At 36.2% G+C, this 24,484-nt stretch overlaps 1 protein-coding gene and 1 long non-coding RNA gene across 3 annotated transcripts; both read left to right on the top strand.

Annotated features, from left to right (window-relative positions):
- Positions 1 to 8,563: 8,563 nt before the first annotated feature.
- Positions 8,564 to 11,049, top strand: LOC115929434. Its single transcript, XR_004066490.1, has 2 exons — positions 8,564 to 9,005; positions 10,290 to 11,049. It is a non-coding gene; the product is annotated as an uncharacterized LOC115929434 (long non-coding RNA).
- Positions 11,050 to 14,330: 3,281 nt separating this feature from the next.
- LOC115929432 lies at positions 14,331 to 20,073 on the top strand. 2 transcript variants are annotated; one of them, XM_030998307.1, is made up of 4 exons: positions 14,331 to 14,927; positions 15,856 to 15,928; positions 16,290 to 16,458; positions 17,780 to 20,073. In XM_030998307.1, exons 1-4 carry the CDS (start codon positions 14,568 to 14,570, stop codon positions 17,889 to 17,891), a joined length of 714 nt encoding a protein of 237 aa, XP_030854167.1. In that variant the 5' UTR covers positions 14,331 to 14,567; the 3' UTR covers positions 17,892 to 20,073. The 2 variants fall into 2 exon arrangements, with proteins under 2 accessions (XP_030854167.1, XP_030854168.1); XM_030998308.1 differs by having other exon boundaries at positions 16,290 to 16,469.
- Positions 20,074 to 24,484: the final 4,411 nt, after the last annotated feature.

Here is a 24,484-nt window from a genome sequence, read left to right as displayed (position 1 = left end):
ACAGGGGCATATAAACGAAAAATAAAGAGATCAATATCACATGGGTATACAAATTTAAATACTGAGGAAGGTGGAAGAAAATAGCCTAATAGGCAATATCTTCTATGATTAAAGTGGACTACAACTTTAGTCGATGATTAAACATGTCTCAATAATTGAAAGTCTTCTTCCTAGCATTGTAATTCTAGTTGTAATCTTGTAATGGAAGATACATATTCTCAAAATTACAATGGCATTCGGCCTTTCCCAGAACTTGGCAATAGAGGTTACCCATATGGGACAACTAAAATAAAGTTTTTGGCAACAGAGATAAATTTAAATAAAACCAATTCATATCAGACAAGAAAAGTAGCAGAGGGGCTGGCTAGAAAGGTATCAATGAATTTATATGTCAGATAAAAAGAATCTTCTTCCCTTTCTCTAGCAATGAATCGTCTCTCTATTTTAGTCAATTGTCAAATACACATTTGCATAACATGGAGGTTATCACTTAAACATAATGAGGCTGACTAATTTTAAAGAGAAAACATACATGTATATATATATATATGCTCCAAGATGCCTTAAAATTATGTGAAAGAAATAGATTATAACTGTTGCTCACTAATCAAACAGTTTTATGAAGTTCTATAAAATTTGCCGATAGGGAACCAGACTTTTTTTTCCCTATTTTTTCCTAATTGTTGGTGATACCAGAATAATGTAGACAACTTAAAAGGGAAAAAGAAAGAGCATTCTTCATTAACAAAAGGGCATAAATTCTAATGACTTTGTTAGAGTTTAATAATTTTATTTAAGACTCATTATGCAAAAAGAAGGAGTACGGGAATTAAAGTATCTCCATTTTGCAATGTGCTGTAACAAAATAAAAGTGTATATACATGTAATGCTTCATGACTTAGGAATGTAAAATATATCAGTCAGTTGAAAAAAGAATGGTATCAATTATAAATCATATTACATTGTAAATGGTACACATTGTGTTTTGCAATCAACACAATAATGTGCATTCAAAGCATATTAATGGATGAAGGTTTCGTCATTACAAATAACTTCTTATTCTTCCAATACCTAGATGACTAGTGCCTTTCTAGTACTTCAATATCATGTAATCAACCAAATTATACCTGTTTTAATGTGATGTATTTGTTGTTCATATATTAACATCAGTTTATCAATTCAATGTTTACTAAATACTAATGACTATTCACTATCAAAACATGTACATCTTATGTTTGTTACCTTTTAAAACTTTACACTAAATCTTTACTTTGAATATATTCAAAAAGTCTGTTTAACAAAAGTATAGCTTTTGGTGTCCTGCATATTTTATAGTATATAGTGATGTAAGGAAATCTAGGTGCATGAGGTATGTAACATTTTCAAATCCTTATCCTATTCTTTCACCAACATATGGCATTTTGTAAACAGTTATCTCTTTGTATCTTGGTGAAGCTAATAGTGAGTCAGTGGAGTTATATATATATCTGTTTGTGTTATGCATAAATTGTTTACAAATATCATTAACATGCAGTCAGATACTGTTTAAACAAAACAAAAAAGAACAACATTATGTTTATCATGTTTCTTTTGAAATTTATAGTGTTGATTTTGCTTGTCATATTGTGAAAACATTGAACTGAGTACACAGACTAAAAGACTATTAAAGGGTCAAAGTAAATAATTTCATACTTGGAATGACACTTAATCATAATCAAGTGACTGTATTCTTATTGTTTATATATAAGAAATATGTACAGAAAGCATGCATTTACTAAACAAATTAAAGTTTATATAAGAAATCTAGATAAAAAGTACAATATCGACACAAAGTTTGAATCCCTACTAAACCCATCTGAAATGAACCAATTGCAAGATATTAATCTACATCTGCCACTCTCAACACAGGTAAGATGAATGGACACCTGGTGTGAATATTCTTTAAATGATTGAATAAAGAATTAAAAAGAAAGACTCCTATTGTCATTTCCCAGTGCCTGATGATTTATCTTATTCTAATTTATTTCCTAAAATATTTTGTGCTTCCTTCTAAGCCAACCCTTTCATTTGTCTGTTAAGAGCCAGAAGGGCACTAAGTCATATTCATGTACATAGAGTTAAAGCCCTTCTGGCTTTCAACAGGCAAACTCCTTTTTTTTCTATTGTAGCACAAATATTTTTAAAGCTTCAAGTATTGTACATTGATTTCAATAATAGCATGATTTAGAAAAGGAAATGAGCAACTGAAATGTAAGATGTTCATGTCATGTTAAATTATTACAATGTGTGTTACATGGAGTTTGAGGCTATATATTTCAATTAAGCTGCTAAGATGTAGAAACATAAGAAAATAATGCAACTTTTGTACTGTGTATGGATTTTTTTCCACGGCATCTGGTTCAGCTTGTGTTACACTTTTCAAATACTGGAAAATTATTATAATAAAAAAGATTTGTAATAATATATGAAAATGTTTACAGTGAGTGTGTGTTTGAAAGCAGAACATTTTGGGTTAAATTCACATAGCTTTGAGAGATTCTGTGTCTTTACTTTCCAGCTAATCTCATTACAAGTTCCTGAAAATTATATGCTGAGTTCTGGTAGTGAGGAAATATTTGGTTATCTTGTAATCCAACAAGGTCTTAAAGGAAACTTCACCCCAAAGAATAAGTGTAGGTAGGCCGAAAGATACAATGTATTCTTGCCCTTTGATGTATGATATTCCTTACAAAAGTGTTTAATAGATATATATAAAAGAAGATATTCTTGGCATGATGATTTGCCTTTTAGCAAGACATGGGCCTAGCCATTTTCTTGATAATGTGGTGTACCAGGCAAACTCGTTGGTGTATCACGGACTAAGCTTTAGTTGGAAATACTTTTCAATTCAACAACAAAACCTTTACTTTTCAAGGAGGGAAAATCAAAGCTGAGAAGGTAAAAATTATATTTGGTGAAAAATATATAACAGGGGAACTATTGAAACTCATTTAATTAAAAAACATACTAAAATATAGCAGTTGACAAATCTATTTCATTTATGCAAAACCTGCACCCCATAGGAGCACCATCTTATTTATGCAATTTTTGTTCTGACAATTGTAGTACAAAGGATACGAGCAGGTGAATGAAGTACTTCGCCACCTTACACATGTGGGAAGGAAGCAAATACATTTACATGATAATTGACTTTGCATTGTACGTCACGTTATCAAGAAAATGGCGATGCCTATGTCGTGCTGAGAAACTGTACATTATTCTTGCTTTATACCTCTCTCAAACACTTGGGGGGGGGGGAATCTCATAGATTAAATGGCAAGTATACAATAAAATGAATAAATCCCTCAGAAATATTTAAGTTATTTCTTGGGGTGAGGTTTCCTTTAAGTGTTTTTAACAAATACTACCAATAAATGATACCAAACAATGGATTAAATTAACAATATTTATTGGCCAAAAAAGAAGCTTAAAAATTAAACACCTGAACAGTTACAAAGTTTTTTGTAATCCTCTTAAGGGCATAAAACATTGTAGCTAGTGCTACTTATGATTTTGTTTTTAACATGATAAATGATTCAAGGTGTTTAAATGACAAGGTCTTTCAATTGCTGTTTCACTACTTCAAATAAGGAAGGAATATCAAATATAATTTACAACTCTTTTTGTTTCTTATATAAGTTACACAGACATTTACATTACATTTACATTTACAATTACATTACACAAAATAATGAAAAAGTAGACAAATGCAATGGAATATAATATAATAAACTCACATTCAAAACAATCATTATCAAAGACAAATCGATTGACTGTCTCGAGGGTGGTATGGGACTACATTGCCTGAGTTGAAGGCTAGGGCAATATGGTTATCCAAAGACTCAAGGGCAGTATAAATCTCATATGACCAAAAAAATTGTCTACAGGCAATCTTACATTTACAATTTGTTCCTATTGATTTGTTTAACCACCAACCATACGACGTCAACCTTGTTCAAAACATTTCTTATAAGCATGATGAAGAACAATGATTCCTATAACACATGCATGTCATATGGCCAGTTCCTGACAAATTATTTCATTAGGATCTATTACCGATATCTTGTGATGCACTTTGTAAACATATCCTACACACTGTGACGTCATCTTAGGGCTCTAGTATAGAATATCTGTGTCCATTACAAGCCCCTGCCCCCAAACATGAGGATTGCATCCTGCTGCCTAATAATGAAATGGGAACAGACAACAGACAGACGCAGAGTGGAAACAATTATTGGTATGCAATGGGCATTATGCCAACGTCCTGATATATTGAAGATGTCATTGTGAACCAGTTGGAATGATTCACTTCATGAATGTGGAGGTTGAAAGAAAGGGGAGGGGGGAATTTAGTACTTATATTTAAAAAAAAATCAAATGCTCAAGAACAGGGTGACCTAGTGAGATTGAAGGGTGGTTCTTTTTCTTTTGTCTTTTCTCTTCCCTCTTTTTGTTTCTGTCATTCAAGTAAGACATGGTGTATGTTCTCTTGCCTCTCTCCTGTATTCCTCCGTATATGTGTTGTGTTGTGTTGTGTTTGTATGTTTGTATGTTTGTTGTGTTGTGTTTGTATGTTTGTTGTGTTGAGTTTGTATGTTTGTTGTGTTGTGTTTGTATGTTTGTTTGTTGTGTTGTGTTGTGTTTGTATGTTTGTTGTGCTGTGTTATGTCTGTATGTTTGTTGTGTTGTGTTTGTATGTTTGCTGTGTTGTGTTGTGTTTGTATGTTTGTTGTGTTGTGTTTGTATGTTTGTTTGTTGTGTTGTGTTTGTATGTTTGTTGTGCTGTGTTGTGTCTGTATGTTTGTTTGTTGTGTTGTGTTTGTATGTTTGCTGTGTTGTGTTTTGTATGTTAGTTTGTTGTGTTGTGTCCTGTAGAGTCACCTTGTTACCACCTGTTTTGTCTTGACTGTATATTGTCTCTCTTTGTGAATGTGTATGTTAGCTGTCCTCTTTGTAATGTTCAGTTTCATTATTCTCAAACACACACACACCAGCCGCATACATCATCACATTACTACAAAATCTTCATGTTCAGTGTTCACATTGTAAAACACCAATACACTACACCAAAACATAGGACCATTAGTGTCAAACACAAAACTGTGACCACACGTATGCCAAATCTAACTTTGTGGACCTCAACACACAACAACGCCGGCAGATAGCCCCTTTCAGATGGCTACCGTAAGTCCCATGATGGTTTGTCAGCCAGCATAGGATTAGCAGGTCGTGGAAAGGTAAATGCAAAAGTCTTATTTCCTAGCTAGTCACCAACGTAAAAGATCATCAATAATTCACAATGTCAGACAAGAGGTATCAGGAGGGAAAGAGGCAGCTGATGCTCAACAACAACATGAAATGGCAGGGAATAATATCTTGGGCCCACAACCCCTAAATATACCGTCGAGGACATCATGGAGCTGAAAAGCTTCTTCAACTTGAGTTGGCGAAAGCTCAGGCGTTTGAAGAGGCGAGTTGAACAAAGTCCACTTTAAACAGCCACTTTAATGTAGGAGAGACTTGACATACATTGATTTTCATGTCACATAATTTGCACGCTGATACACTTCTATCTGATTTAACAATGATTTTTAAAAAAAAATGTATTCTATCGCAGGAGAAGGCCCATGTAATGTTAATCCAATCTACGAGAAGGTGATCTCCATCCTCGCCAAAGAGGTCGTCGGCGGGATTTTACCTCAATCAAGTGAGGCAGGGGCAGAAGCCCCATCGTCACAATCGTCACAAAGTACCGGTAGTGATGAAATCCATATTAGAGGAGGTGACCACCGTCCTCGCCAAGGAGGTCATCAGGGGGATCTTACCTCAATCAAGTGAGGCAGGGGGAGAAGCCCCATCATCACAATCGAGCTGTGATGAAATCAAGGTAATTTTTTCTAATAATTTTTGGACCTCTTATTTAATTATTTTGATTACAGAACACTATCTAATATCCAAGAGATAAGGCATTCAAATTTGTATAATGTAGAATCAAAATCAGTCATAGAGGAAATATGAAACCAATTACGAAATAGGACAGTCATGGATCCCTCCTGAACTCAAAATAATAATACTTCTTCTAAAAGAAGTTCCGAGAAAGTGGTGAAACTAGTGATAGATTAAAAAAAGATTTGTTTTGATACTTCACAAGCAAAAGCGACCATCAAAGACGAAAAGCAGAAAAGGGCAAGGCCATGTCTCCAAAAAGAAGGCTTTATAAAGCCTACGAGGCCCTACAGGCATCATGAACCTCCCTCGAATCTTCCTCCTAATCGATACATTTAAGACATCCTGCAAGCATTTTTCATCCCTTATGTAGCAGTGAAAACACTTCTATTAGAGAATGTCATCATTATTGACAATCTTCCAGTGCCCACATCACCATATGTGGCACGAAAAAAAAAAGGAAAGAGGAAGAAGAGGAAAAGGCAGAGAGCTCGTCATAGACGGAGTAGAAAGAAATGCTTAAGTTTTTTATGTTTAGATATTACCGGTATACAGTTTTGCACAACTAATATACATGAGTATAGTATTGGAAAATTAAAAATTGAACAGGCCTACACATATCCAAATGATGATTTTTTTATAATTGTGGGCAAGTCCAGACCTGTAAACTGCCATGAACATCGACTTTCATTTACCCGATTTTAAAATTCAATAACTATGTTATCTACATGCACATGCAATATTTCAAATATTAAACAAACGATAAAGCATATATATGTTTACTTATAATACATATGCAAGTCTTGACTTCAGTTGATTTAAAAGGAACTATTAGGCATGTTGCCTGGCACGGGTAGAACATCTTGTTTTTTTTATTAGGTGGAAGCTCGAAAAATGAAGAATTGAAAGAGGGCCACTGAAGCACTGAGAGCTGCAAGTGGCCCCAAAAGAGAGTGGTCAGATCTGAAAAAAAAGTGGGCCCGTCTGAAGCATCAGACCCAGACATACTTGCGGATGAGAGGAGGTACTGGTAAGCATTGGTTAACCCATAAGGTCTAAGTGGCAAAACACATTCAATGATGATAATACACTGTTTTAGTGTGGCACATAATGTCATTTTAATGTCATATAATCACTAACTAGAATAATATGAATCTTATCACATTTGCAATACAACAGAAGATGCCCTGACGTAGAGAAGTAACAAGGTCATCGTAAACAAATCTTTATGGTCATTTACAATCTCTACTCTGAAACTCAATAAACCATAGATGCTTACAAAAATGAAGCAGTCAAACATCTTCCTCTGATGCAATGCAAATGAAATTTTAAAAGATCCTAGGAAGTGGATGGACCAAACATTTTGTGAACCATGATTCAGCATACTCCAGGTAAACTACAAACCTGGATAGTTTGATGGCACTATATTACATATGGACAAATAGGTGACTTGGCGATCAAATATGAGGACAGCTTGTCCCTGGAAACCAATCACTATGTGTGCCCGGTTGTTGAAGAGAAAATCCTTTCAGCCACAAAGAAAAGATTAAAATGCAAAGAGGTGGTTTATGTGGTAAGTAATGTTTGTCTTTGATTTGTCAATCTAACTTGCAGAAAAATATCTGCCATAGAAACAAACAAAATTTGTTCATTATTGTCATGTCCAAGCAGAGAAACTCATACTTCTTCCTCACACGTATGATTTTGAATTCCATTGTTTCTTTTTATTCTGTTATGCTTATTCTTCTATTTTCCAACTCCACTTGAAACAGGAGATGCAAGGAACGATTCCCCTGGATTCTGCGCCCAATACTGCACTTACACACTCATGGAACATGAGAGCAAGGATATTGTAGATGTGCAATTCCTGGACAAGAGGGAGACTTCAGAAAATAGTGGGGCTATGAAGCCGCTGGGCATGATGCGGGCTCTTGATGGTCTCTCTTGCGCCAGAGGGACTTAGGCGAATAACTGGTTCTCCAGTCACTCTCCGAAAAACCTGAGAAATGTACCTCTTGGGTAGGTAAGATGGCGCCGTTGCCTGGGAGGACAAGCGGATGGCTCACGGCTATGGGAGCGTGGATAGTTTTGGGTAGGGAATCTCCCCTGGCAATTCTAGTTTTTAGCATTAAACATGTTGGTTTAAAAAAAAATAATACATGCCTTTGGGTTACGATTTTGTGAGGCCACAAGGGAGGGATACATATTCTTTTGGTTTTGGCTTGTTTTAGTTGGGCCAAGGTTTTTCAAAACAGGGGGGAATGTAGTAAAAATTACCCCCACCTCAAGAGGGCGTTACTCCACTCGCTGAACCGTAAGGGCTGTAGAAGACTGCTGGACCGTGCTGAGAAATGAAGTATTGGAGGCTCATTCTCGGTTTGTTTTTGGTAAGTGCAGTTTTTCACCCTTTCGTGGATTTTTGTGTTCATGTTAATGTGGATTGTCCATGGACCAAATCTACATAACATGAGTAATCTTACTTTCACGTTTTGCCAAATGAATGCTATGTTTGTGCTTTATACTCTTCATGTAATAGAAAGGAAATTGCACAAGGCACTTGAGATCGAAGTCTACACTGTAAAAATTTGCTGTAACTCATGCAGTAAAATACTGTGATTTACAACAGTAATATGTTGTAATAACGATTTTACGATAATTAACTGTATAAGTACGTTGCTGTACAGTATATTGCTGTAAACATCAGTGTCGTAGAGCATGGGAACAAATATCTACAGTAAGCTAGTGTAAAGGAGCGTGCAAAAAGCATTGTGGGATACAGCGCACATGCGCATTAGGCGGATCGGCTGCATATGCGCGTATGCGTTGCACGTGATTGGCTCCCGCGCTAGCCCGCCACGCCGCGCCGCCATTTTTAATTTTCTGCAAAGATTTGAGCTGAGATATATAGCTGAGCTGGCCGGCCTGATCCTGAGCAACGAATCTGAATCTGTTCTGTTCCTGGTCCTGATCCTCGAGCTGGGATATTGATGACCAATAAGTCAATTCCAAGGGGATCCGAGGTAAGTTACAGATTGCCAATTATCAGAGTCATGATTTGATTTGTATCCCGCTGAAGTGAAGAATTGTCAGACTGTGGAAAGTATAGGGATTGTGTTTGTAATTGTTCCGTCTACGGTATATGTGTACTGTACGTGCTGTGCTGTGGTGTGTGGGACAGAGTCGGTAGTGTTAGTGCAGCACATGACACTGTACTGCAGTACCAGCGTACAGTGTCACTGTCAATGCGATGCCATTGCACATGGATATGCATGCTCACGTTAAATTGGAAATGTCTAACGTCAAGACCATCAAGACTTATAACTTATAGGACACCGCACACACTACGATCGACTACAGCATCAGTCCATCATGAGCACACTGCGTGATCAGTTGAATACGCACAAGTCTAAGCTCATGTAGTGTAGTCTACAGCACGTTACTGAAGAAATTACAGCAAAGTACTGGCAATCCTGCTGCATAGTGTAATTTTACTTAAAAGTTAAAATATGAAATAAAATTACAGTAAGTTACTGTAAAATTACTTAGTATTTTACTGTTACTTAGTAATTTACAGTAAGTTACTTTAAAATTACTGTAATTTACTGTAAAATTACTGTAATTTACTTTTTTGAAGGTCGCAGCGTTGTCATAGCAACCAAATAGGCCATTCCGTAACTGGCAGTAAGTTACTGTAAAATTACTGTAATTTACAGTAACTTACTGCTAGTTTACAGTAAATTACAGTAATTTTATTTCATATTAATTTTGAGTACTTGTCTACTGTAATTCACTGTAATTTTAATTTACAGTAACTGTAGGTTATATCTACAGTAAGTTACCATCAATTTTTACTCAAAGTATCTGCCTGTAAACTTTCCTACAGTAAATCACTGCATTTCTTAGAGTAAATTGCTGTTACCGTAGGTTCTTCAAATACTAACAGTAAATTACAGTAATTTTTGTCTTTAAGGATTGTAAATTTGTTTTACAGAAATCTATTGTAGTTTCATTTACCGCAAATGAATGTTAATTTCACTTATGTAGTAACATTCATAGCCGTGAAATCAAATGTTTTTTTGCTGAAGGTTTCGCATACAGTCATCATCAGGAGGCTCGTGACAACTGGTTATATTTGATGAATTTATGTTTTTCTTTCGATTTTCTTTTGTATTTTTTGTCCTTTATCTTTTTTTTTATTATTCATTTATCATTTAAATAACTTTTAATCTGTCAATGCTGTACATAAAAAGTTATGTGTACGTATGCATATTAAAGGTATTGTTTTCCGCTCTTCTTTCTTGCAGTATGCCATGGATTACTGCTGAAGTCACACAGTGTGCATGCTGAAACACTAATCAGACGGATGCTCTACATGGACATCATATACCCACGTACGTTTGTAAGCTATGTAATCATTCTTCTGGATCATTGAAGCGGTTTTCTGAACACTTTTCAGTCCATAGAAATGTGGTGAATTTCGATTTCCCGTGTGGTGTTCCTGGCTGCAATCGAACATTCAGAAATTATTCATCCTTCAAAACCCATGTGCATAGGGATCATCAACCATTTTCAAGAAAAAAAGATGCCCAGTTTTTCTGCGTTTCTACCTGGAATTGTCCACTCTGTGCTGTAAAATGTGAGGAAATCCATGACATACTTTCTCATCTTAGAGTTCATATCAAACACGGAGTTGAAATACGCTGTCCTTTTGCCAATTGCAAAAAACGTTTTTCAGTGAGGTCGTCTTTTGCGTCACATATATCAAGAGTTCACAATAAGTTAGACCAGATTCAGTTAGACTCAACTTCAAGTGAAACTGGTACTGTGTTAACTGAATCCGCCCAAGAAAATAATCAGGAGTTTCCTGGAAGACTGCACTCAAGTGACGAGGAAAGTGTGACAGATGATGAAGTAGATGTATCCGCTGACTAATTCAAACACAGCTTATCCTTGTTTTATCTGAAGTTGGAGGCAAAATTACTACTGCCCAACTCTACAATTCAGGAAATAATTGACACAGTTCAGGATATTCATGCATTAAGCCAACAAAATTTGATACCAAAATTAAAAAAGAAACTTGAAGGAATAGGAATTACCGATGATGAGGTTACCAACGTTTTAACTTTATTTAAATCTGAGGATTTGTTCAGTGCTTCAAATTGTAAAGAATTTCGATCAGAGTCTACAAGAAAATCACATTTTAAAGCAGTTTTTGATTATGTTTCCCCAACTGAGATATATTTAGGAGAAGATCAGTTTGGCAAACAGCGATTTTGCCAATACATTAAAATTCAAGACACACTAAGAGCATTATTCAAGCAGAACTCATTTATCAAAGATTACAAAGAGACTCATAAAGCTCAACCTGCTTTACAAAGGACCATTCTACGTGATGTTTATGATGGCAGAGCATTCCCAAAAGATAAGCCTTTGCATAAAAACTCAGCAGTAACACTCATATTGTACCAAGATTCTTTCGAAGTAGTAAATCCACTAGGCAGTGGGAAAAAAAAACATAAAATTCTAGCTGTGTATGCTACCCTCGCTGATATACAGCCCTACAATAGATCAAACATTGATCATATGCAATTGGTGTTGCTCTGCAACGAACAGGATTATAAGGAATTTGGAGCCAGCGCTGTTTTTAGTCGTCTCATCAGTGACCTTCAGTCATTAGAAGATAGTGGTATTATTCTGGATGACGAAACATGTGTTAAAGGTACACTACTCGCAATCGCAGGAGACAATTTGGGGTCTCATAACATTGGAGATTTTACCGAGAACTTTAGCACAAGCCATTTTTTTTGTCGCTATTGCATTATTCGGAGGGACTCTTTTCGAGAGAACCCACTTGCAACAGGTAGTATCAGAACAGAGGAGAACTATAAACAAGCACTACATCCTACCAATACTGACGAAAATGTGATTGACGGTGTCAAGTTTGATTCCATTTTCAATAAAGTGACAAACTTTCATGTCTGCAAGCCAGGTTTACCACCTTGCCTGGGTCACGATCTTTTCGAAGGAATTGTTTCTGTAGACTTGTCATTGTTCATCTGTAACCTTGTCAAGGTGAAGAAATACTTCACCTATGAACAACTGAACAGGTCAATAACTCAGTTCACTTATCTTGGAAGTGATGTCAACAACAAACCTTGCACAGTAAATGTGAATGGAAAAAAGTTAGGAGGTCATGCAGTCCAGAACTGGTGCCTGTTGAGATTACTTCCTGTGATAGTTGGCAACAGAATAAAGAATCCTGTAGAAGACAACGTATGGCAGCTTTGTTTGAAACTTCGAGAAATTGTTGAGCTGATATGTGCATCAGTAATATCTACTAACCAAATAGCTTATCTCCAGGTTCTTATTGAAGAATACATCAGCGATGTGTGTGATATATTTCCAGAATACTCGCTGAAACCAAAGCACCACTTCGTTTTGCATTACCCATGGCTCATATCTCAGTTTGGACCGTTGATTCGTCTTTGGACGCTACGGTTTGAAAGCAAGCACACTTTCTTTAAACAATGTTGCAGGAAACTTCAGAATTTCAAGAATGTGTGCAAGACACTTGCTCACAAGCATCAGCTATTACAGGCTTACCTTGGTGCAGGTTTCTTGTTCCCTCCCACTTTGATAGTAGAGAAGAGTTTGCCATTTGCAGCAAATGCATGTCATGAGAAGATAAAGACTTGTATCTCAAATTGTAGTTTCTACAGCAAAGAGATGGATGTACATGTAGCACACAGGGTAACATATAAAGGCACAACCTACAAAAAGGGCATGTTTGTTGTTCTTGGTCGATCTGAAGATGAACTTGTTGTTGGTCAAATTGAACTTGCTTTAATTCATATGGATTCCCTGTACTTTGTTACACAGGTGCATAATGCAGTGCGCCTAATAGACTTGGGCGTTTATGATCTTGTTGACAATCCTGGTAGCGACAGTGACCGAGAATTCAGATGTGTGGCTGTAGAGAAATTATTAGACTTCTACCCATTGCCAATGTATAGTGCTTTTGGATGTTGCTTAATACCATTACACCATGCTGTTGTAGATGAATAACATTTTACAAGCAACTCTACCAGCTAGTATGCAGCTCACTCGTCAAATATGTGTATTTGAGAAGATATTCTGAATATTTACATAGAGCCTACTTCTACATGTCATCAAAACATGTTCATGTACATATACCTTTAATAAATGTTTGATTGTTGGATGATTGCAGACACTTTTGCACATCTTCGAAAGGGATCATGGAAAACATAAGGAAGGAAGTCAAGTCTGTGCTACCAATGTTATCAGAGCCACTGCTGGATGCTATCCAGTTTGTACAGGAAGATGATATTGTAGATCTGATAAAGCCGATCCATTGCCGTAGGCTCCTTTGTACCTGGAAAGAGACCGGTATGTCGTTTACATGTAAATTAAAAAGTGTATACAAAAAAGAACATTTCCATCGAATATGTTTTTTCCCCCCTCTCTTCCATTTGGTACATGTATGACATAAAAAAAAGAGAACATTTCTGCTCTGTATATCACTAAAATTAGATGTATGTGTCAGTTTTTACTTCAAGCAGCTTCATATGGTTCTTCTTTCAGCCTACATGTATAATTTAGACCTTAAAAGCTTATTTCTTTCATAATGATAATGATGATAAATCATTTCACTGGCACACAGAACTTTATCCATGGCAATCTTCAAAATTATCTTAGGGGTATAAAAGTGATAAAGTATATGGTGTAAAAATTATACAATTTTGCTTTGTTACCAACTATTATGCTAACTTTAGAGCCTTGCCACGGCACAATGACACAGACACAACAAATTCTCGCCTGGTGTTTCATAAATTTCAGTATTCTAGTAATTTTAAGCGCGGGCTGGGGCAGAAACATTTCTCTGTTGTTCCATATTTATAAACGAGTTTTGATGCATTCTAATATTCTTCTGTACAAAATATTTACTTTATTTTCTAGAAATCAATCCAGATACAGTTACTACGCAATCTCGCAGCATTGGAGATGCATCGCCATCAGGTAGCAAAAGGCATGGTACAACCACAAGTAACTGGCCAGAAACAATTGATATCAGCGGAATAGACATGCCGGATCATATTGCAGTTAAACTCGAGGCTGGAGAGCGTCTTTCGCCTACTGAAAGGAGCAATGCAATTCGAGGTTTTGTAAGTTTGATGATGAAACATGACCATAATCCGATAAGATCCAAATGTGATATTGTTGCCAGGAGAATTGTAAGCGAATGGCCACAGAGCTTTTGTGACATGAATGAAGACAGAAGCAAGCTTGGTTCCGGTCATTATTCCCTTCTTGCCCAAATGAAAATGCGTGTAGAGCATGTAAATAGGAACAACACACTGACTCGGCATAGGACCAGTAGAAAGCCAAAAGAAGGAAGCAACAAAGTCACTAAACCTACGGACGTATACGGATGCATCAAATGGCAACCCTCTCTTCCAAAGGGAGAAACGTTGGAGTCTCTCGGTGAAAAAAAAGAGTCGCTGAAAGACATTTACACGCAAAGAGGCCCAGAAGAATCGTCTACAGGTGAAATTGACATTTTGATGGATCACACTTATTACCTGCAGAGAAAAATGATAAATGGAGCTCCACTTCCAGTTAGTGAGCTAAAAGAGCAGTGGCCTTATTTATTTGTTCCAGAGTTCTTCCAGAAGCACTTCAAAACTCTAACAGGTATCGATATCGCCACATCACTGCTAAAGTCACTTCAAGAGAAGGGGCTAACTATTCTCCGCTTTCTTGCAAAGGAGAAGTGGGAAGATCACAACAAAGTTCGGCCACTTATTCATCAGGTCGTGGCTGAAAAGGACGCTGTCGATATGCACACTGTTGCTGGTGCAGTTATTAAGGGGATGATGAGCTACTTCAAAGAAAAAGAAGACTCGCTTATCCTGAATGGAGATGTAAGATTTCAAATGTTGCATTTCAGTATTATTTTGTAACTTACTGTACTTTATAAATCTTAAAGGGAAAATTTACTTACAAAGTTGTGAGAGCTCAGCACATGCAGAATAATGAAACAAACAAAATGACATGAGTGTGAGCACAATCGCACCATCCTGTGGAGAGTTACTGTGACACCATTAATTCTAACGGGCCATTAACTAGGCAACTCTGTTTCTAAATGTGTATAATTAATATAAACCCAGAACAACTCTCAATATGGGTAGAGTACATAAATTTCACTAATTTCCTTACCCTGAGAGATCAGTTATTTGTGTGACCTTGACCTTTCATGAAAGCATGCAGAATAAATAACGTCCTAATATTAACTTAGTAACAAACACGTACATGTATACTTATGTTTTTGGTATGTAGTGTACAGGGCCTACATGTATGTGGAGATGCTCTATTGTGACATCACAGATTCTGGTAGAGTTGTTAATTTGAGAAAAACCTGGGTCCATTCATGCCATAGGATTTTAATGGTTACGAACTTAAACTTTGGAAAATCATAGCTCTACACTGGATAATCGGAATTTGCACAAATGTTTTGTCTTTTGTTGAATTTTTTTCTGCATTCAATAAACTTCCCAAAATTTGTAAAGAAACCTCGACCCCCTTTAATGAACTGAATGGAGAAGTCGCTGAATTTAAATGTTACTAAAATTACTTTAATTTCTCACACCATTTATTATGAAACCATTAATGTTTGTGCTTAACACCTGATGCTTTTAATATCAAATCTGAGAGGACATTGCATAATCATTTTGAAACCTGAAGATAGACAGGGATATATATGTCAAAATTAAATAATTTGAGGTGAAACGCCTATGTGATGATTATCATCGCTTGATATAAATGTTCTTACTTTTTTGTCTATATTTTTAGGTGACTGCTACTCCTGAGGAGATTGAGGAGGAGACTCGTGACCACTCTGAATCGCCATATCTCGTCATCCAAGGTGCAGTTTGATTTCCAAACACACATCTTTAATAAATTGCTCACATGTATAAGTTTCCTGCGTTGAAGGTCATGCATTGTAATCGCCATGCAAAGGTCTTGAAATTTATATCAAGCTTGGTCTACAAAGTATGGTGATCAAGCTTGTCTCTTTTCTCATAATTTGCCCTTGCTCGTGCTCAGATAGGACTTTATCATTATTGATGTATATGGTCACCACCCTTCAAGGATTTAGAGGGAGAAATTCCACTGCCTTTTTTCATCAAAGTCAGAAAATTACCACAAAGATACACAAACATTCACATGCACACATACACATTCAAAAAGCGACTTGTAAATTTCCTCTCTTTTTGTGTGTGTAGGGGATGACACTACAGCAAAGTGGATGGTGGTCGTCGAAAAGAAAGTCATCGGGAAGTCAACACAAGCAGATGGTGTGATATGTGGAGTAGCCTATTTGCTGTGCACGTACTACAATCTCAATCTGCAATATCAGTCAAATGCATCGACGACATTGGAGTTCATTCAGCGGTAATTGCATGGTGAACTAACTGGTTAACTAATGTAGTCAAATTTATATATGCTTCTTCCACTTGCATTGGTCAGGTACAGATTATTCAGTAAATCTGTATCTGAAAATTAGGTAAATCTTGGGCAAGCTTTCTGGTTGTCATGAACAACCTTTGTGATAGAAGTAAGCAGTAAAGCATAAAATTTGAATATGTTAGTAAACCTGTCTATTATAAGCAAGAATATGCAGAAGTACCTTCATGAATTTGTGATACAGTCGCATTCATCCATTACATATATCCTTACAATAATTTGGCTAATCTTATGTGTATGTTCGCCTGAACATTTTCAGAAAAGACATGCATGATCTTGTTGCAAAATTTCAGCTTAATGTTCTCTAGATGGTCCTTTTGAAGGGGTTAAGAATTGTTGTAGTTGCTGTTCAGAATCGATACCATAATATGGGATGAATAGGGACTTGGGGGAGGGGGGGGGGGGTTGAATAGGGACAGATTCTGGAAAAACACTTTTTTGTGTTATATTTCAAAAAGTAATATTTAATGCTGGATTGTTACATTCCTTGGCTTGTTATAAAAGGTCGGATAAGTGGCGAGTAAGTTTCTGGTAAATTCCGCGTGCATGACTGAAACTACAGTAGCTTGCGAATTTTTCCTTTGGTGTCTTTCAAAAACATAATGTAACTTGTGCCACGAAGGGCGGCTCGGCACACTTACTGGCAGGCACTGCATGCATGCACTGTGCTGTCCAGATCAGAGCGCTGCCATGGCCCGGGGGCCAGAGAGTTGAGTGGAGACAGATACAGATCTCGGCTGAGTTGAGCTGAGCTACGCACTAGACAACACTACAGAGAAGTACACTACAGAATGCATCTGGGTGAAAAATAAATATAAGAATGCGCAATATTCTTTGGAGTCCGGTTCCAATTACATGGCCAGTACTGATGGTGGACAGCAGATGATGTATGCATGTCCAAAATATGCACGCGTGCACATAAAGCTTGTCATGGCCCTGGCCCGCTGTGTACACATTAGTGTATAAATGTGGGTTTTATTATCATTATTTGTTGAAAGACACCATAGGAAGAATTGGCTTGCTAACATCAGACATGCATGCGCACTGAATTTACCCTCAACTCACCCTCAACTTACCCGGCCTTTTATAACAAGTCCATTTTTTTTGGGTATAGACATCTACATCAAACATGATAAAATAGAACAATTGATTTAACTGCTCTTGTGTAACATTAGAAGAAAACACACTGTCACAAAAGTAAAGAAAAGGCGTGAAATCAATTATTTTCATACGTTTTTCTTTCCAACAGTTGCTTGATTGGCATCAATCCAGACGCGGGATCAAAGTCTCATGGACAACAATGTAGCCAGAAGGTGATATCATTTATTCGCAAATTAGCGGATTTCCAGTGGTTTCATTAATAAGGGGGCAACTTTATGCCATCCGTGGATGACCCTCGTGCAGTCGTTCGGAAAAGTAGTCCATCCTAGTGAGATTTGTCATGGGCCATGGAATCCACTCATATAGGGGTACTTTTTATATCGCAACATGTCTGTTGTTCTGGAAAAAAAGGGGTTTTCCCCTCTAGGTACTTTACTGATGGGGATAGATCAGGGTAAATTTCCCGATCACAGAATACCTGGTATTCTCGAACTTCCAGTCAGTCTGAATACGCCTTAAGATATATATACTGGAAATGTCATTTCTTGCAAAATTTATAACATGTTCTGTATAATTATAAGAAGTGTATCTTAGTACAGACTAACATTCAGAACAAATTACAGGGGCGCCTACATACTACATCAATTTCAAAATTATCAATAAAAAAAAATCCCACTTACATTGAGTATCTGAACCCTTTACTTTCACACACTTTCTTAAAATTTTATTTGTGTCTTTTTGCCCTTTTTAGACATTTGCAAATGTTATGCTTGCAAAAGGGATCATGTACCTTTAATATGCATTTCAATTGAACTTAATATGAAACATCACAAGTGAAAATTGAAATTTGAAATCAAATATTTTGTTAGTGAGGGAGGTTAAAAAAGTGACGTGACTTCGTGGTATTAAGGAAGCCGTGTGTTTAGCCTTGATGCAAAGAGACCAACTACAGGGAGCCCAAACTTTTTTAATAAATTGTGTCTAGCGGTCATTGAACTTCCTAGACAAAGCATTAGCACATGTATTCTGTGAGCCTGGCATGTGTGCAGCCTTGTCATCATAAGCATTGCTTGATTGTTTACTTACTGTTTTCCAAAATATGTTTTACATTACTTGCAATTTAGCATTATTTTACCTTAGTGAATTTTCATATATTTTAGTCTGTACATGCAATACACCTTTATTTTAATAAATTTAATAAGTCATGAAATAAATGAATTTGCCAAATATTAGGCCTATATTTAAGTAACCTATATTTTATTTCGACATATTTCAAGTTATATAATAATATATTTTTTTTAAGTAACTTATATTTTATTACGATATATGTTACGTTATATGGTAATATGTTTTTTTATCATATTTAATACGTAGCAATATTGTAGCTAAACGAATTTCATAATTTTATGTTTTCATTTTACATGTACACAAATTGATCATATTTTCTATTTTCTTTGTTCATTGTGCACATTGGTAATTCTATTTCATTAATTTCTGTATATCATGTATATTTTCTTATTGTCAAGTATGTTTTACGGTTTTTGTTATTTTGCACAGCCCCTTTGTAAACCAGCCGAGTAGCTGAATAGGGCTTTTACCGTCAATAAATCAATCAATCAATTGAATGACAGCTCATGAAGTTGAAACAAGTTTCTGTGCAGAATTGGCATGTAAATGAGACAAAAATACAGAAGAATATGAAACACGTATTAAAGATTACAAGTTTAATATAACAGAGCAACTCAAATTAAATGGGGTATTAGTTCAAAAGATAAATTAAACAAAAATAAAGTGAGTAATGTCTTTTGGAGAGATTCTACCAGGTATAGAGAGTTTTCCTTGATTCTGCCAGGTATATGGAGACTTTTCATTGATTGTATTCTGATAGTAGTTGTCGTTTAATAGTGGCTTTAAAGGAAGATAAAAGTGTATAAAATATGTCTTGTTTACAATTGAAGATAATTCTTTACAATAGTTTTTTACAATTCAGAATTTTAAAGTGAACATATTGTTGTCTGTTCGACAAATAATTTTTGACCCAAGAAAGTGCAGTGCCCCTAAGCCATACGTTGTGATTTAGCATATCAATGCCTTAAAGCCGCTATGTCTGCACAATTGCATGTGTTATTCTGTCGTATAATTAAATTAATGCTAGGTCGGGTGAATGATTTTTTTTAAAGCCATATTGGTTGGGATTAAGCAAGTTATGTGTATTTCAGAATTGGTATAATCTAAACAATTTTTTCAAGAATTTTTGAGATACTGGAAGGATGACTATGGGTCTGTAGATTCTTGAGTACTTGAACTTTTGCAGTTTTTAGTGGTTTTACTTGTTTTAATGTTTTACTTGATAGTTTCTTTGCAAGCATTTTCATAATGTTACACTATTTGAGAAACTTGTTTTATGGAGCGTTGATTACCCAATAAAGACTTTAATAATGATTTTTGTGTTCAGAAAGCTTGTTTTTTCCTCAAATTAACAGGATGATGCTGCTAATGTCAAGTTAGAATACTGTACTTATTACATTAACTTAATGTAAATGAGAGAAATAGATTAAAAAAAATAACAGGATGATACTGCTAATGTCACAGTAGAATACTGTACTTAATACATTAACTTAATGTAAATGAGAGAAATAGATAACAAAATAACAGGATGATACTGCTAATGTCACAGTAGAATACTGTACTTATTACATTAACTTAATGTAAATGAGAGAAATAGATACAAAATTAACAGGATGATACTGCTAAAGTCACAGTAGAAAAGCTGTACTTATAACATTAACTTAATGTAAATGAGAGAAATAGATACAAAATTAACAGGATGATACTGCTAAAGTCACAGTAGAAAAGCTGTACTTATTACATTAACTTAATGTAAATGAGAGAAATAACATTAATTTACTGTAGAGAAAAACTTACAGTACATAACTGTAAATACATTTAAATTACTGTGAATAAAATTACATGAATTAACTGTAAGAAGAACTTACAATAAATACTGTAACCTTATACATGAAAATTTCTTTACAGTAAGCTTACAGTATTTTAATGTCTTACAGCAAGTTACTGTTGAAAAACTTACAGGAAGTTACTGTAATGTCAAAGTTACAGTAATTTACTGTGCAACAAAGTTGCCAGTAATTTACTGTAATTTCTACAGTGAAATTTTTAACAGTGTAGTCAGAGGAAATTCCACTCAACATCCCCAAATCCTAGCCAACATGATAAACTTGACAAGTCTTTGGAAGAGTATCGCATGAATTTACTGGAGCAACCTCACTACAACTACTGTGGTCTGGACCTAGCTTGTGGATTATTAATTATCAAAATTAAGTAGATTGATCCTGAGAGCAATGTCGATTTAAGCTTTGAAAGCTTCACATCCTAGTATGCTTTCCAGAGTCAAGAGATGGCTTCATTACTGTGTAATAAAAATGTGTAAAAATCGAACCAAACAGGTTGGCAGAGTGACGTCTCCAGAAGAGGAAACTATCTCAGAATCTCAGGTTAGATTTGCGTGGAGGGAGAGTAAAAAGACCAACCCGGGATGCTGCTTTACTGAAGGTCAAAGAAGTCTATGAAAAACTAAAGTGTCTTCATGGAAAAGTTTCATTTGACCAGTTTCAGGATCGTTGCCGACACCAAGGCTACGATAAGTCAATGAAGAAAAAGGGAAATTAAAACTTCGGGTTGGATTGAAGACAGCTTCACTATAATCTTGCCATTTGTTATCACTTTTCCGCCTATTTACACATGATTATGAGTTGTAAAGTAAAGGGCTTTATATGGACCTGCAGACTGACTGTAATTACATCAATTATTCTCTTTCTATCACGTTTGAGAATGCCCTTGCACTCAGTAAGGTCATTGACTGTGGACAAATAGGTGAATTGGCTACCAATTTGAGGAATGAATGAATTGGTGATGATGACAAAGCCACCACACAACAAGACGACAGTGTGTGATATGGCCAGCTGTCTGGATCGAACCAGAGAGAATGTAAGATGGCTGTCCTGTGATGTCTCTAGAAAATGGATCCACTTTACTGGTGTGGACCGTTACATTTTTTTATCTTGCCCTAGGCTAGGTATAGACACGAAGCTGGGTGGCCCTTATCACTTCAGTATCCAGACATCGACCTAGGCCTCTTCTGTGCTCAGACGTCTGATTAAGATTGATCCAACAAATCACCATGTTGCTATCGTCATTTACCCTCTCATTGCTCTCATCAAGGATCAGCTGGAAGAATGGAGGAAGTTTGATTTGAACCTATTCACTTTACCACTCACATGAATGAAAAGGAACAGCGGAACAGGTCAGTGGAAACAATGGGGTGAGAAGAAAGCCACAGTGGATGTTTGGTTGAAATACATGATTTGATTGGTCCATCTGGTCTGATGGTTCTTAAGTAAAAAGGAATTTTCATCTTTCCAACGTTTTGTTTAGGATTGTGCGGTCTATATTTGAATTTTTGCTTACGTTTTACTTTGTTATGTTGATTTTGTTATTGTTTATTTATATATCATTTTATACAATTCTTTTACTAATTTTCCTGTTTATCGTGGCTGTCCAGACAAACCCACTAGGGTTTTTATACAACAACCGAATTCCTTTTTTTTTTTACTATCAATATTGTACTATTATAATAACTCCAACCAAAATATAATAATTATGTATAAGTAGTATTTCTTCTATATTTACTTTATGTTGATGTTACTCTTTTCTATGAATAAATGCTCAATTGAACGTAGGAGGCAATATTGCCAGCAATCTAATAGACATTCTCTGACTTTGAAGATGGAAATTTTACTCTCCTATTCGTGACTCCCGAGTCAGTAGCGACCAATGCGACCCTCCAGAACAGGATCAAAAGCTTGGTGGAACACAAGCAGCTCAGCCTCGTTTACATAGACGAAGTACATTGTTTGTCAACATGGTAAGATATTAAAAAAAATATTAATTGATGCATTAATGGCACTTCCATTTGCAGACTTTGAAGCTGGACATTTTAGTCTGCTGTACGTGACTCCTGAGGCAGAAGCAACCAATGCGACTCTCCAAAACAGGATCAAAAGGTTTATGGACCACAAGCAGCCCGGAGTATGATTCCAGCAGACGTGCGGTGGCTCTTATTGTCGGCGACTATAACACCAAAGATTTGAGTATGTCAGACCTACCCAGTCTCACGCATCAGGCCTGAGAGTCGCGCCTCAGGGGTCTGTCTCACGCCTTTGGGCCAGACTAGGGAAAAAAACGGCCGTGCGTTCTTAATCTATATAAGAAGACATCAATAAGTGCATTACAATGAAACAGGAATAGAAAGAACCCTTTGCTGCTGTTTCCTAATCCAGATTCCCTTGCTGCGGTTCCAGGTGAGCCTACTCCAACCTGGCCTGCTTCGGCTCCACGATAAGAAAGTGAGATAGTCCCACTTGTGAAAAAAGTGAATGATCGAATGTAATAAATGAGATTTATGTTGGTTTTAGAGTAAGGAAACCAAAGATAAATCATGTTTGCTTGTTTTTGTAACTTTAGTCTTGATCACATTTTTTATTCTTATGCAGAAACAAAACAGAAGTAGGACCAACTACTCCGATGCCCAAATTGAACACCTGTGCCAGTTTGTTCAGGGGAAAAGTGCCGTTCTCTTCAGCAAGGCAGGACACTCCAGCGACCGACTAAGACTTCTCTTGAAATTCATTTAACATTTACATGCTTAATGGCACTTACATTCCATCTTAAATTATTTCAACCCACTTGATATTATAGGAGAAGATTGATCTTTAGGGATATCAGATCCATGAAAAGAACACTAATTAGAAATACTTGGATGACGTATAATAAACCATTTGCAGCCCTTGGTTTGTGATGTTATAGAACGTGCCATAATATAGGATAGAGTCATATTACGCAATCCAATATACAATCACATTCAAACCATTCACAGCAAGGGATAGAAATGGCTCAATATCATTACATAAACATTATTTGCTAGATTCTCAGAATGTTAACAATCACATAAAAAAAAGGAGCTTGGTACTAAAGAGGCAGAGTTCAACCAGGTATCCAATCTTAAGCTCTTCATTTTATGTGAGAAGAATAAAAAATAGCCCATATGAAATAAAAGGTATTTGGGGGTTTACGGCTGATAAATTGATACATTTTCAAAATAATATTTGTGGTGTTAAAACAAAAAGTGCATGGGAAGATGAAGTGAATTCATTGTATTCCCCGTCAATTTTAAATTCCAGAGATCAAGTGAACCACCAAATGAAAGAGGCACTTGAGGACATTAAAAAAAATGCGCCACAAAAAGTGGAATGGCAGATGGCAGTTCTAAGGGAGAAAAACACAGAGCTAGCAAAGCAGAACTATGAACTAAACAAGCCCAACTGAGAGCTGAAAGGAACATGGATCTTACACTCCCAAAATTCATGACAAGCTCATTGTGTATTACTGGTCAGTGTTACAGGATCATGTTTGGTGAAACATCAACGAAAGCATCACTTGAGGACATCTAAAAACGCCTCGAGAATCGGAAGGGCGGCAGAAAAAGTGGAATGGCAGACGGCAGTCCTATATTTATTATGTGTGAGGGAACTAGCCGTGTGAGGGAACTAGCCATGTACACGCAATAAAACTATGATTGGGAAGGTGATAGCGGGTTACTCTCAATGTGTTGAGTGACGAGACAATGTTGGGGCTACTAGAATCAAATTACCCGTTTCATTTTGTTAACATACATTATTAATCGTATCATACATCTGAGCAGGGCAATTTTTAAATGTTATTGCCCTCAAGGTTTGATGGATAAGCCAACAAAATTACAATAAGTTAGTCCGCTCAG

This window comes from Strongylocentrotus purpuratus, unplaced genomic scaffold (genome assembly GCF_000002235.5).
Source record: "Strongylocentrotus purpuratus isolate Spur 01 unplaced genomic scaffold, Spur_5.0 spur5_scaffold_5, whole genome shotgun sequence".
Lineage (NCBI taxonomy): Eukaryota > Metazoa > Echinodermata > Echinoidea > Camarodonta > Strongylocentrotidae > Strongylocentrotus > Strongylocentrotus purpuratus.
Note: the sequence above shows the minus strand (reverse complement) of the source record. Positions and strands in the feature narration are given on the sequence as shown.

Coding starts and splice junctions, on each gene's coding strand:
- LOC115929432 (XM_030998307.1), top strand. CDS start 14,568: ATGGATCACACTTATTACCTGCAGAGAAAAATGATAAATGGAGCTCCA. Junction 14,928..15,855: donor CGCTTATCCTGAATGGAGAT/GTAAGATTTCAA, acceptor CTATATTTTTAG/GTGACTGCTACTCCTGAGGA. Junction 15,929..16,289: donor GCCATATCTCGTCATCCAAG/GTGCAGTTTGAT, acceptor TTGTGTGTGTAG/GGGATGACACTACAGCAAAG.